This window comes from Furipterus horrens, unplaced genomic scaffold (assembly GCF_987537825.1).
Source record: "Furipterus horrens unplaced genomic scaffold, mFurHor1.1.pri manual_scaffold_1, whole genome shotgun sequence".
Taxonomy (NCBI): domain Eukaryota; kingdom Metazoa; phylum Chordata; class Mammalia; order Chiroptera; family Furipteridae; genus Furipterus; species Furipterus horrens.
The window spans coordinates 191,741,947-191,757,944 of record NW_028327171.1 but is presented as its reverse complement, the minus strand read 5'-3'; the positions used below and the strand labels follow the sequence as shown (position 1 = coordinate 191,757,944).

Sequence of the window (15,998 nt, the reverse complement as noted above, 5' to 3'; positions counted from 1 at the left end):
AAATATTAGCCCAACAATGTGCCCTTTAAATTTCAAGGGCAAAACAAAAAAAAACAAACAAAAAAAAGGGAGAATGTTTAATAATGCTCTGTAGAATAGAGACAAAATTGGAATAATGGGTTGCCCCATGGGTAATACCTTCTCAGTAAAATGGTGCAGCAGTGTGGAAAACATGTTTGGCAGTTCCTCTAAAAGCTAAACATATGACCCAGCAATTTCACTCCTAGGTATGTACCAAAAAGAACTGAAAGCAGGGATTCAAAAAGAAACCTGTATACTGATGTTGATTTCAGCGTTGTTCACGATAGCTAAAATTTGTAAACAACCCAAATGTTCATTAACAGATAGATGAATAAACACTATGTAGTATTTCCATACAATGGAATATTACTCAGCCATGATAAAAGATGAAGTTCTAATACAAGTTACAATGTGGATCAACCTTGAAACATTATGCTAAGCAAAATGACCCAGATACAGAAGGACAACATACTGTATAAATATCTAGACTGAGCAAATTCATAGAAACAGAGAGTTGAATAGTGGTTACCAGGGGCTGGAGAAAGGATAGGGAGTTACAGGGTTTCTGTTTGGGGTGATGAAAAAGTTTTGGAAATAGACAGTGGTGGTGGTTGCACAACATCATGAACATAATTAATGCCACTAAATTGTATACTTTAAAATGGTCAAAATGGCAAATTTTGTTACATATATCTTATCAGTTTAAAAAGTTGACTTAACTAACTAGCATACATACATGAGGGAATCCAACAGAAACAGTCTCTATTCAAGTCCTGGGATCAAGGAACTATCATCAGTGATATAAATTTCAGGTCTACACTGAGATGTATGTTAGCTGATTTTCAGCAGTAAGTATGAAGGATCTTTTAATTTTTTAAGTGATTTTCATTCTTCACTAGCAATAAAGTTTTAATTGTTTTTCTGCTCGTTTATTCCTTTGCAAATACTCCTTGAGTGTTTATTATGTCAAGAACAGTACTAAGTCCCAGGGATGAAAATATACAAATGAACAAGCCAGACACAGTTTCTGACTTCACGGGTTCACCATCTAATGAATATGTAACACATTAAATAAATAATTACACAAATATTTAATTAATTATAATTGATGTCATAAAAGAAATTATACTAAACTAAGATGTAGTCATCAGCTGGCTTTATGATTTTGGACCTTGTCTTCCTCGAAACAGAAGACAGATCTAAATTATTTAAGATCCTTTCAATTAAAAAAAGTTATAAATCTAAAAATCTAAAACTTTGCTTCCAGAGTCCCTTTGTTAGGGTATTTACGTTTATAGAAACTGTTAGCAAGGTGAATTCTAATTCCCACCTCAAAACACATAAAGATTTTTGGCACAAAAATACAGTTGGGTTCTGTGACTTTAAGTGAAATGACATACAGCAAAACCTATTTTACCATAGCCTGATATATAAACAAGAATTAAGTTTCTACGACATCTTATCAACATTATAATGAAATGCCAGTATTCAAGGACCTGCTGTGTAAGATTAAGTAGAATGTAAAGTAATCCTTACTGTTACAAATTTTTACATCCAAATTCCATATTAAACATATTGTGATGTTCTGTATGAGAAGGTTATGTCCATAAATTATGCACATAGACAGGAATTACTTTGGGAACTGTATAAAGTGCACATTCCCAAGCCTCAACCAAAATCTGGATGTCAAGCCTGGGAATGAATCTGCACTTCTGATAAGCTTCTCAGGTTATTCCAATATATACTAATGTTTTAAGAATTTTGATCACAGACTAGAATAAATACTATTATGAGAAACTGTTTCAGAGTAAAAAACTTCAGGATTAAACTCTCACACACCTACCTGTGTAGCTTTGTCCCTCATGCAAGGAGCAGCTTGCACATGACTATCACGAGGCCAGTGTCCTGCAAGGTATGGAGCAGCAAGCGTATCCAGAGAGGAAGTGCGGCGAATAATAGCAGAAGGGCTTGAGGAAGGTGGTCGCGTTTTGTCACCTAGATGTAAGACAAATATATTTATTTTAAAAATAGGTACATGGAGGAAACAAAGTAGAAAATAAATTTTAAACTAGGTAGGAGTTTTCTAACTTAAATATAAAAAAATAAATAATAAAAAGGAAATATAAGCTACTGATTCAAACAAACCTGGATGAATCTCAAGGGAATTATACTGAGCAAAAATAGTCATCACAAATGTATAATTTCATTTCTATAACATTTTTGAAATGACAAAATCTTAGAAATGTAGGGAAGATTACTGGTTGCCAGGAGTTAGAGATAGGGAAGGAAAAATAAAGTGCTGAAAGAAATGCAGGTGTTAGAAAAGAACAAAACACAGGGATCCTTGTGATAAGGAACTATTCAGTATCTTCACTGAAATGGTGGATATACAAACATAAAGAAGAGTAAACAGTAAAGAATTCCACATACACACTAAAAAGTACAAGTAAAACTGAAGAAATCTGAATAGAGCAGTGGATTGTACAATATCAATACCCTGATTGTAATGTAAAATAGTTCTACAAAATGTCATGGGGGAAACTTGGCAAAATATCTGTGTATTATTTCTTACAACTGCAATTATCTCTATAAAAAAAGAAAAGACGAATGTATATCTTATCCATTTAAAAAGTGTTTATCTTGGTTTTAAAATTAAATTGGTACGATAATGTAAAATACTCATTTATCATTATACCATCTATACTCAAAAGGATATAAGGCAGTTAATAGAAAGTTAAAATTCCATTTCAATCTAGTTCTATAAGACACATATGTTAGTGATATTTTGTTAACGATAAGTAAGCCATAAGAAACCATATTAACCAGGCTACAGGAGCTAAAATTGAATCCACATATGCAAAAATCTTTTCCATTTCAAGCTACAAGTTACATACTTAGATGTAAGCCAAAAATAAAAACTAAAAATACTAGAGGTAATAGGAAGTTAGAGGTGCTGTAGAAGAAACATCCTTGTATTTCCTTTTCTATTGTGATAAGAGAAGAGGGTAAGATTAGCTAATGTATGCTCTAAAATAAAATAAAGGAGCTTAAGAATATTAAACATAAATACATGCACAAGCGGAATTATATTAAAATGCTATCATTCTAGTTCTATATAAAAAATACCTTGCACTCCTTAAGACCATACACGAAAACACTTTAAGACACCTCTCTTTTACTTGTACTACATTTTGTCTTAATAAGGGTCTTGCACAACTACAAGAATAAAAGTTCCATTGCTGGTTAAGTGACCCAAATAACAAAACATTCAATTCCACTAAGATATAGTCACAGCAGCTGTGTTGTTGATAACACTAAGGCTACTTTAACAGATATACCTCAGATACATAATTTGCTTTCAAAGTGGCACAATTATTTCACTAAAACAATGCCTAACTATTGCAAACGCTAACCATCTTTGCATAGTCCTCCCTTTTATAGTAAACAAAAAAGAAATGCAGTACATATCCATAAGTTCAAGACAACAGATGTACCCACATTATTAACTGTGACAAGTGAAAAGCAATAAATATACACATTCATGATTTATCCTCTAATTAATCCCTACTGAAATAATCACAAGAAGACTGTTCTTTGCTAGGAAAAAAAAAGGACACACTTGTAAACTGGCAAATATTCATTAAATCAACTGCTAAAAGCTGTCTGGCATTTTTCTTCCCTAACTATGATACTGTCAGTCACCCACCAATACAACTAATCAAATAGACCTTACTAAGGGGTCCGATTCAATTTTCAATATTTTTAATGATCTAAGACAGGGATTTGCCACCTTTTTCAACTCATGACACACATAAACTAATTACTAAAATTGTGTGGCACACCAAAAATATATTTTTTGGACTACATCAAACTAAAGAGCTTCTGCTCAGCAAAAGAAAATATCAGCAAGATGAAAAGGGAACCAACCATATGGAAAAACATATTTGCCAATGATACCTCAGACAAGGGACTGAGCTCCAAAATATATAAAGAACTTATACGTCTCAAAACCGAGAAGACAGATAATCCAATTAAAAAATGGGCGAAGAACCTGAACAAACACTTCTCCAAAGAGGACATACAGAGGGTCCATAGTCATATGAAAGAATGCTCAACATCACTAGCCATCAGAGAGATGCAAATAAAAACCACAATAAGATACCACTTCACACCAGTCAGAATGGCCATCATCAACAAATATACAAACAACTTGTGCTGATGAGGATGTGGAGAAACGGGAACCCTAGTGCACTGTTGGTGGGAATGCAGACTGGTGCAGCCACTATGGAAAACAGTATGGAATTTCCTCAAAAAACTAAAAATGGAACTGCCTTTTGATCCAGCAATTCCACCGCTAGGATTATACCCAAAGAATCCTGAAACATCAATTCAAAAGAACCTATGCACCCCTATGTTCATAGCAGCACTATTTACAATAGCCAAGTGCTGGAAACAACCTAAGTGCCCATCTGTAGATGAGTGGATCAAAAAACTGTGGTACATTTACACAATGGAATACTATGCAGCAGAAAGAAAGAAGGAACTCCTACCATTTGCAACAAAACAGATGGAACTAGCAAGAATTATGCTTAGTGAAATAAGCCAGGCAATGAAAGACAAATACCATGTGATATCACCCAATATAGGAAACTAATGAACAACACAAACAAATGAGCAAAACTGAACCAGAGGCATGTAAACAAGGAGGAGACTAACAGTGACAAGGGGAGAGGGGCGTAAGAAAGGGAAGGGTCTAGTTAAGGAACTAGATAAATGACCCATGGACATGGACAACAGGGTGAGATTGACTGTGGGAGAAGGGGTCGGAGGGGGGGGAGCAATGGGGGAAAAATGGGACAACTGTAATAGAAAAACAATAAATCAAATTTAAATTTAAAAAAAGAAGAAAAAAAAATATATATATATAGTTTTTGCCTATCTGATAAAACAATGGGTATAAATTTGATTTACCAAAAAAAATTAATAATAGTAATTACCTACACTTTTGGTCCAAAGTGACTTCATTTTTTAAACATTTTATTTATTTTTAGAGAGAGGGGAAAGGTAGGGAGCAAAGAGAGGGAGAGATACATCAATGTGAGAGAGAAACATTGATAGGCTGCCTCTCACTCATGCCCCAACTGAGGAGTGAACCCACAACCCAGGCATGTGCCCTGACTGGGAACTGAAAGGGTGGCCTTTTGCAAGTGACTTTTATACTTGAATATAAGATTTCTGGTACCAAGAATTAACCAATCAGGCACACTTATTATGGGACATGACCAATATGATGTAACTCTATTATGTGACCTATATATTTATGGTTCAAGACCGGGCACTCACATCAGATGGCTATTGTTGTGTTGGCTGTCAATTTTTTATTTGACAATCTAAGGGAAAAGTGGTCCATGCCCTTAACTAAATAGTCAGGTATTGCATGTTCTAAAAATTCAACACAGTATACCAGTTGGAAATCACTGATCCTTATAAGAATTGACCTTTCAACTACGCCTCCTAAGACTGTTAGATTTTCTATAATAAAATGGAGATCAGAAAAGTTATGCATGGTCACATGTAAAAATACTAAACATTTTCTCTTGTAGACTTCCACCCTATAAACCCATTCATATAAACATTTACTAAGGGTCTGTGAGTCAGTGATAAGCCATAAAATTTAAAGACAAAGTTAAAGTCTGCTCTAAAGAACACACTCTATATCTAGCTTGTCATTATTCCATTTCAATCCAGGTTTCCAAAATTGACAGGATTTGGTGCCTAATTATGGAGTTAAAAGGAGGGAAGGGAGCCTCAAGAATCAAAGACAACTCAAAGATTCCTAGACTACATGAACAAAAGCTGTATTTATAAGGAAGCCCAAGGGAAGAGGCTCTTTGACAACTCATGATCTGGCCTCTCCAGCCTCACTTTCTTGCTTTACTAACACAATCCCTACAATGCTGAACAACTTTCAGTTCCCAATGTGTGCCATGCCCTTGCAGGCCTCCAGGTCTTTGTCTCTACCTCATTACCTTCATGTCCTTTCTTTGGTTTGGCTAATTCATGTTTAAGAAACACCTCACCATCTATCAAAAGTCCTCCTGTGTGCTGCCATAGCATGGCTCACTGAAATGGTCCTTTGACAGTTCCAGTTTCACTAGATGACAAGATATTGGAGAGAAGGTATATTACTTTCCCTCATCCCAACAATTACAACAGTACCTGACATATAGGAGGAGAAAAGAATGACTTCTAATGTTACTATCCCTATTGACAAGGGAAGGACCAGCAATAAATGCAGATACTCTTTCGTTATTCCAAAGTAAATCAACAAATATTGCATGGTATCACTTATATGTGAAATTTTTTAAAAAGTTAAATTCACAAAAACATAGAGTAGGAAAAAGGTTGCAGGGGGATGCGGGAAACAGGGAGAGGTTGATGAAAAAGGTAAAAAGTTTCAGCTATAAGATTAATAAGGTACGAGGATCTGATGTATATAACATGGTGACTATAGTTAATAATACTGTTGTATAACTGACATCTAGCCCTGGCTGGTTTGGCTCAGTGGATTGAGCGTCGGCCTGCGAGCTAAGTGTCGCTGGTTCGATCTTCCAGTCAGGGCACATCAGAGAAGGAAAACTCTGACTCCAAAAAACCTCCGCTGCCTTGCGGCAGACCTCTTCAGGGGAAAGGCTAAGGGAGTAAACCCCGACAGAAAATCCGGAGCCGGAGTCCCTAAGGCGGTTTGACGTTGTAGTCAACACCGGCAACTCCTGCGGCGCACCTGAAGCCAAGCTGTATTGACTCCGTCTTTCCCTTGGACCCTTCGGCTGCGAAGAGAGGGGGGGTCTGCTGCATGGGCAACAGCAGACCCTCCATATCACCCCGCCCAGGCTCTGTAGCTTCAGCTTCACTGGAGAGGACACTCCAGCGCCATCGCAAGATGTCGATTCAACATGGGAGGAGACAGATACCGTGTCACTCCCGAGTCGGACTGCACAGCCATTCTCGGCGGTGCAGATAGACTCTTAAGAAGCTACACCATCGTCTCTCGAGACGGACGGCTGCCGACGATGATAACTGACATCTGATTAAGAAAGTAGAACTTAAATATTCTCCTACTCCACCCCGAAAAAGGAGATAAATATGTGAGGTGATGAATGTGTTCATAAACTAGATGGGATGAATTCCAGTCAAGATGGAGACATAGGTAAACACAGCTCACATCAAAATTAAAATTAAATACAGAACAACCATCACTCAGAACCAGCAGAAATCGAATGGAATGGAATGGAAGTCTGACAACTACAAAATTAAAGAAACCACATCTATCCTAACTGGTAGGAGGGTCAAAGACATGGAACAGGCTGGTCCCACATTCACCTGTGGTGGATAAAAATACAGGAGGGACATATCAGGAGTGAGAAGTCCCAGCCCCATCCCAGGTCCCCCAGCCCAGGGTTCCAGTGACAGGAAGATAAGTCCCCATAACTTCTGGCTGCCAGCAATTGAGTCAGGGGAAGAATCTTCTTAGAGTCACAAGCAGTTCTTCCTAAAGAACCCATACATGAACTTCCTCAGACTCACTCTCTCTGAGCTCCAGCACCGTGGTAGCAGCTTGAAAGGCATCAGTGGTATATGGGGTAGAAGTGAAGTGTCTGGCATCAAGGTGAGCAGAGGCCATCGTCCCTTTTCTGAACCCTCCCCCAACAAACCCAGAGAGAGCTGGCAAGCTGGTGCCATATCTGAGACTCAATCAACCTGGCTAACACTGTTTAACCTGCCCTGGAGATCCCGAGAGATGCAGTCCCACCTAAGCTAGGGGAAAATTGGGACAACTGAAATAGCATAATCAATAAAATATAATTTAAAAAAAAATTTAAGTATATTTTATTATGTTGTTACAGTAGTCCCAATTTTTTCCCCCTTGCTCCCCTCTGCCCAGTATCCCCCTTTCCCCAGCAATCCCAGCCCCCTTAGTTCATGTCCATGGGTCGTGCATATAAGTTCTTTGGCTTCACCCTTTCCTATATTATTCTTAACTTTCCCTTGTCAATTTTGTACCAACCAATTATGCTTCTTAATCCCTGCACCATTTCCCCATTTCTCCCCCTGTCCCCTCCCAGCTGATAACCCTCCAAATGATTCCCCATACATAGGGATTCTGCTCCTATTCCGGTTTGCTTAGCTGGATTTTGTTTTTACTTTTTAGATTCAGTTGTTGACAGCTGTGAATTTGCTGTCATTTTAGTGTTCATAGTCTTGATTTTCTTTTTCTTAAGTAAGTTCCTTTAGCATTTCATACAATAATGGCTTGGTGATGATGAACTCTTTTAGCCTCACCTTGTCTGGGAAGCACTTTATCTGCCCTTCCATTCGAAATGATACCTTTGCTGGATAGAGTAATCTTGGTTGTAGGTCCTTTCTTTTCATCACATTGAATACTTCTTGCCAGTCCCGTCTTGCAAGCAAAGTTTCTTTTGAGAAATCAGCTGACAGTCTTATAGGCACCCCTCTGCTTTTCTCTTGCTGCTCTTAAGATTCTCTCTTTATCTTGAACCTTTGGCATTTTAATTATGATGTGTCTTGGTGTCGTCCTTTCTGCATCTAGCTTGTTTGGGACTCTCTGTGCTTCCTGGACTTGTATGTCTATTTCCTTCGCCAAATTTGGAAAGTTTCCCTTCATTATTTTTTCATCTAAGCTTTCAATTTCTTGCTCTTCCTCTTCTCCTTCTGGCACCCTTATGATTCGGATATTGGCACATTTAAAGTTGTCCCAGAGGTTCCTAAGCCTCTCCTCATTTTTTTGAATTCTTGTTTCCTCATTCTGTACTGGTTGACTGTTTTCTTCTTTCTTATGTCCCAAACATTGATTTGAACCCCAATTTCCTTCCCTTACCCATTGGTTTTATGTAGATTTTCCTTAATTTCATTTAGCATAACCTTCACTTCTTCTCTCATGCATTTGCTGTACTAAAATTTTTTAAATAAATAAACTTGATGGGAAGAATTCTTTCACAATGTATATCAAATCACAATGTACACTTTAAATGTCTTACAGTTTTATTAATTATACCTCAATAAAGCTAAAAAACAAGTAAAACAACAAAACAATTGTTCAAAGTTGACTTTGTTCTTTCAAAATCAAATCTTTATAGAAGTGACCTACAGCACAATGGGGCATTAAAAATTTCAATCAATGCCTTGGGCACTGGAGTTCAGAACTATCCAACCAACTGTATCAGTTCAGTTGATTCCTGTATAGCTTCAATGCCAGTAGGTCATCCCAAACCATGGCCCTCGCTATTATATTACAGAGGTTTTACAAACCTTGTTAGATTTAGGTATTTGTAGAACTTGATTAGGTACTGGTGTACAATCTGTAGTTACTGTTATACATCAAACCATTTTACAAGCAGAAGGGACATACTAGACATATTCATTTGTTCAAAAAGGAGGGGGAACCTTTCCCTTTCTAAGTATAAAGATGATAAATATTCAGTATAAAGAAACCTAACAGTACCAAAAGAAACCCTAATTAGCTGCCAAAGAAAACCATTTTAATGACTATTTCTTTCCAGAAATCTGTCTACACTTACACACATATACAACTTATATAAATGAGGTGCTACTGGCATGCTATGACTTATTGTTGAGAAAAGAGGCATGTCAAGAACTTACTTCCATTGTAATAAATATAAATCTATATCACCATTTTTAATAGCTGTATAGTATCCTATGGAATGTATATACCATATTGAACTGATATATTTAATCCCATATTGATGGACATTTTCAGTGGCAGATGTATATAGCTTTTTATGGTTAATTTTTTTGTGTGTGAAAAAATTTTTGGCATCTCTAAGGATACACATAGATTAAAATTTTAAGTATTGCCTCCCACAAGAAAGGATTTTGACCTCAAAAAAACTCATTCACTCATATTCTAAAGTGTATTTTATCAATTTTTGCCCATCTATAAAAAATGAAAAATACCATTTGCATTTCAATTATTACTGAATTCTAAAATATTCACATTTTACTACCAATTTATATTTTTATACAGTACCAGTATCTTAAAAATATTATTACTAATCTCTTTTTTTAATCATACAGATCTTTTCTTTTAATGAAGAAATATTTAAATTGAAGGAGGTTCCTTTTAGCTTCCTTTTCTTTCATTAAGTTCAAATAAAATTACACGTAGCTGACTTTATCTTAAATACTATGCATAGTATGATCAAATTTTTATAAACATATATGTCCACTTACCCATTGTATAAACTTACACTCAAACACACAAACAACCTCCCCTCTTCATTCACTGCAGCGTTATTTACAATCGCCAAGATACAGAAGCAGCCAAAGTATCCATCAGCAGATGAGTGGATAAAACAACTATGGGACATTTATACAATGGAATATTATTCAGCAGCAAAAAAGAAGAAAATTTTACTCTTTGCAACACTATGGATGGATCTGGAGAATATTATACTAAGTGAAACATGCCAGTCAGAGAAAGACAAATACCATACGATTTCACTGGTATGTGGATTGTAATGAACAAACTGAACTAACAAGGAAAACGGGGACAGACTCACAGATGGAGAACAGGATGACAGTTAGTGGGAGGTAGAGGGATTGAGCAAAAGGGAAAAAGGACTCATGAACTTGGACAACAGTGTGGTGATGGCTGGGGGGAAGGGGAGTATAAGGGGACTAAATGGTAATGGAAAGAAAATACAATAAAGATGTTTAAAAAAAGAATAAAACATATACAGTCATGCCCTACATAATGACATTTCAGTCAATGGCATGCATATACAATGGTGGTATATAATATAGTCTAGGTGTGCAGTATGCTGTACCATCTAGCTTCATGTAAGTACGCTCTATGATAGTTGCACAATGGTGAAATCACCTAATGACACATTTTTCAGAACATTATCCCCATCATTAAGTGGCATATGACTGTATTAATAACATTCTTGTACATGTCACTTTGTGGATATATGTTTTCATTTCTCTTGGGTATAGCAGCAGAAATGCTGGGTCAAAAGACAAGTGTAGGTCTCACTTTATATTACACTGTCAAAATGTTTTCCAAACTGCTTGTACCAGTTTACATTCACACCAAGAGTGTATAGCACTTACAGTTGTTCCACATTCTCCTCATCATTTAGTGTTGTCAGATATTTTTTCATTTTAGTCATTCTAGTAGATGTATGAAGATTTGCTCCTATGTTTCTTTCTAGATATTTTTCAATTATAACTTTCACATTTAATCTTTGATCCATTTAGATTTCATTTTTGTGTATAGTTTGAGAAAAGAGTTGAAGATTATCCCCCCCATCATTTGTTCCAGAATCATTTATTGATAATACAGTAACTTTCCCCACTGAACTACTTTAGGAACCTATAATAAAATGTGTGGGCTATTTCTGGATATTTGTTCTGTTCCACTGATCTACATGTCTGTCCACAGGCAGTGTAGTATAAGTTCTCCAACTTTATCATTTTTCAATATTGTTTTGGCTATTTTCATTTCAATATAAATTTTACACCTTTGCATTTGCATATAAAGTTTTAGGTTTGATAGTACAAAAATCAAGTCTTATAAATTTTTTTCGTATAATTTTAGGTCCAGAATAGGAGCCATGAGACCTGAAATCCTTGCTGTGTTCCTGATGTAATGAAGCTAGAAATATGATGTTAGCTGTAAGCTTACACATAATAAAGCTGCCTTTTATTAGAAAGTTCCCTTCTAGTCTTAGTTTCCTGGAAGTTTTTAATGTAAGAAGTTTAACATGTTTAATTTTGTCCAACATGTTTTCTGCATAAACTGAGATAATGATGTGATTTTCCTTCTTTGCTCTTAGGTAATTGGTGAAATACACCCAATTCTCATTTTTTTGTGGTACTTATGTCCTATAATTTTGTTGTGAACACTGAAATAGTGAATATTCCTAGATGAAATGCAGGGGTAGACCCCTGTGAGGCTCTGCTCACCCATTTTCATGAACCAATCAACATATAACTGTTTTATATGTATTTCTGTTTAAAGACATCTTGTTTAATGTGCACGACTGATTCACACCATTAAAATCATGGCCAGTTGGTCTAACACAGGTTTTTCCTTCATACAGCCTTCTTGTGTTTAGGAACACTAGGTAGCACTTCAGCACCACACTTGAAGGCCATTAAAAAATGAGAAAAATATGACACTAAATACACTGTGAAAAAGATACTTTTCACAAGTATGAAAGATGAAAGAAGGCAAAGTGCTTTGTTCAAACTCAACCAGGAATGTACACACCAAGCCACTTAAATTTTTCACTGCATGTCTGCAAATAATCACAAAAGCATAACAAATGTTGATTTTGGAGTTGTAAATAAATTCTTACTACTGGGCAAATTTTCAAATATGGAATCCATAAATAATAATGATCAGCTATATATTGATTTTTACTACTAAACCAAACTTGTGCAATTGGCATAAATTCCACTTAGTCATGCTATATCATCATCAGACTTATATTTATTTATATTTCTGGATTTGACTTGCTAATATTCTTTAAGTTTTGTGTTTGTATTCATGAAGGATATTGCTGAGTAGTTTTTTAACAATGTCTTTGTATGGCTTCAGTATTGGAGTACTACTACCTCATAAAATGAGTTAGGAAATGTTAGTTCTTCTATTTTCTGTAAGTGTATGGGTGATTAGTATTACTTATTTCTTAAAAGCTTAATAGAATGCATCATTGAAGTTATCTAGCCTGGAGTTTTCTTTATGAGAAGGTTTTAATTATGATTTGATTTCTTTAATAGATATAGGAATAGACTAAGGAATATTCAGATTTCTATTTCTTCTTGTGTCAGTTTTGGTGGTTTGACTCTCTTAAAGTATTTGTCTAGTTCATCTAAGTTGTTGAATTTACTGGCATAGAGCCCTCGTGGTAAGCAAGGTGCGCATAATGCCGAAGAGGTTGCACCACTCCAAGATGAAGGGTCGCCCACGCATCAACACCAGTTGTGCCAGCAACCCAGTTAAGACCCAGCAATTCATCAACAGGATGGAAGATGCACTCGGCGAGGGAATGGCGGCAGACGACATTATCGAATCCAAATGGTCACGTCTCCGCAATGCCATATACAACTCCGCCATTATTGCTTACGGGAAGAAAGAGCGGAAGAACGCTGACTGGTACGAGGCTCACTGGGAAGAAATGGAACCCGTGATCGAGGCTAAGAGGAAGGCCCTACTGGCTTACAAGGTCACGCCCACTCCCAGTACACTTCAAGCTCTACGGGCTGCCAGGAACAAAGTCCAGAAGACCGCCCGCCACTGTGCCAACACCTATTGGCTAAACCTGTGCAGAAGCATTCAGGAAGCCGCCGATATAGGCAACGCACGAGGAATGTATGAGGGTATCAAGAAGGCAACAGGCCCAATCCCCTCCAAGATCGCCCCCCTTAAGTCCAAGACAGGTGAAGTCATCACTGACCAGGAACAGCAAATGCGGCGGTGGACCGAGCACTACCTCGAGCTGTACGCAACGAAGAACACCGTAACAGACACTGCTCTTAACGCCATCCCAGACCTACCAGTCATGGAGGAGCTAGACACCCCACCTACTGCGGCAGAGCTCGGCAAAGCCATCGACCGCCTTGCTTGCGGGAAAGCACCAGGAAGCGACGGAATCCCTCCAGAAATCCTAAAGAGCGGGAAACCAGTCCTGCTACAGCCGCTCCACCATCTACTCTGTCTCTGCTGGAAGGAGGGTTACATCCCCCAGGATATGAGAGATGCCAACATTATCACCATGTACAAGAACAAAGGAGACCGCAGCGACTGCAACAACTACCGGGGCATCTCTCTCCTCAGCGTCGTCGGCAAAGTATTCGCCCGGGTCGCTCTTGCCCGCCTGCAGACCCTTGCTTCCCGCGTCTACCCAGAGTCCCAGTGTGGCTTCAGAGCTGGCCGATCAACAGTGGACATGATCTTCTCCCTACGCCAGCTGCAGGAGAAGTGTCACGAGCAGCATAAACCACTCTACCTCGCCTTTATTGACCTCACGAAGGCGTTTGATCTGGTCAGTCGAAGCGGACTCTTCAGCTTGCTACGGAAGATTGGCTGTCCACCACATCTGCTTGCTGTGGTCATGTCCTTTCACGACAACATGCACAGCACGATGTCCTACAACGGCGCAACCTCTGAGGCCTTCCCAGTCAGCAGCGGAGTAAAGCAGGGCTGCGTCCTCGCGCCTACGCTGTTCGGAATCTTCTTCTCCATGCTCCTCCAATACGCCTTTAAGGACTGCAGCGAGGGTGTCTTCATTCACACCAGATCCGATGGCAAGCTCTACAACCTGGCCCGTCTACGAGCCAAGACCAAAGTCAAAGAGGTGCTCATCCGTGAGATGCTCTTCGCCGACGACGCAGCTTTGACATCACACTCCGAAGAGGGACCCCAGCAGCTAGTCACTTGCCTTTCCCACGCATGCAAGGAGTTCGGACTAGCCATCAGCCTGACGAAGACGAATGTTATGGCTCAAGGCACGGGGACTCCCCCATGCATCACCATCGACGGATACACCCTGGAGGTTGTCAACGACTTCACTTACCTCGGGTCCACCATCTCGAGCTCTCTGTCAGTCGACTTGGAGGTCAACCAGAGAATCGCCAGGGCAGCCACAGTTATGGCCAGACTGAACCGGCGAGCGTGGAACAATTCCAGCCTCACTGAGAAAACCAGACTGCGCATCTACCAAGCCTGCGTACTCAGCACTGTCCTCTATGGCAGCGAGACGTGGACCACCTACGCAAGGCACGAAAGGAAACTCAACAGCTTCCACATGAGGTGCCTGCGACGCGTCCTGCATGTCGCCTGGCAGGATAAGGTCCCCAACACCGAGGTGCTGAAGCGAGCCAATATGAGCAGTTTGCATGCAGTTCTTAGCGAGAGACGCCTCAGGTGGCTTGGCCATGTCAAAAGAATGGATGCAGGTCGTATCCCCAAAGACCTCCTCTACGGCGAGCTAGCAGAAGGCAAGAGGATGACAGGGCGCCCAAAACTGCGGTTCAAAGACATCTGCAAAAAGGACATGACACAATGCTCCATCAATCTCAACACATGGGAAGTTCAAGCAGACGACCGCCTAGCCTGGAGGCTCGCGGTCAGGCAAGGTACGTCACGCGCGGAGGCTGCGCGCAACGAGGAGGCGGTCCAGAAAAGATCGAGGCGGAAGCAGCGTCAGCAGCAGCAACAACGGCCATCTGCCTTCACCTGTACCAAGTGTGGCAGGGATTGTCACTCCCGAATCGGACTGCACAGCCATTCTCGGCGGTGCAGATAGACTCTCAAGAAGCTACGCCATCGTCTCTCGAGACGGACGGCTGCCGACGACGACGAGTCTATAATGTTCCTTTATTATGCTTTTAACTTCTATAAGATCTGTAATGATATTACCTCATTGCTGGCATTGATTATTTGTGTTCTTTTTCCCTTCATCAATCTAACTAAAGGTTTATAGTTTTCATTTATCCTTTCAATAAACCAACTTTTGATTTCACTGATATTCTCTATCATAGAAACAGTTTTCAAATTCACAGATTTCTGTCATCTTTATTTTCTTCCTTCTACTTATTCTGGGTTTAATTTGCTCTTCTTTTTCAAGCCCTTAAAGTAGAGGTTTAGAAAATTACTGATTTTGGACTTTTCTTCCTTTCTAATATAAGCATATTTGGAGGTATATGTTTCCCTCTAAGCATGTCTCAGCTGTATCTCAAACACTTTATGTTGTGTTTTCATTACAATTCAACTAAAATTATTTTCTAATTTCCCTTGTGATTTCTTCTTTGACCTATGGATTATTTAGAAATGCTTTTTCAATTTCCAAATATTTGGGGATTTTCCATACATCTTCCTGTTACTTATTTCTAATTTAACTCTGCTGTGCTCAGAGAACAAATTCTAT

General features: G+C 38.7%; 1 protein-coding gene across 1 annotated transcript in view; it reads right to left on the bottom strand.

The window, feature by feature from the left end:
- Nucleotides 1–15,998, bottom strand: part of FAM117B (family with sequence similarity 117 member B) — a 108,849-nt gene that overhangs the window by 80,376 nt on the left and 12,475 nt on the right. The window contains exon 2 of the mRNA XM_090282702.1: nucleotides 1,865–2,016. Coding sequence (XP_090138828.1) covers nucleotides 1,865–2,016 — 152 coding nt within the window. The remainder of the gene's footprint in view (nucleotides 1–1,864; nucleotides 2,017–15,998) is intronic.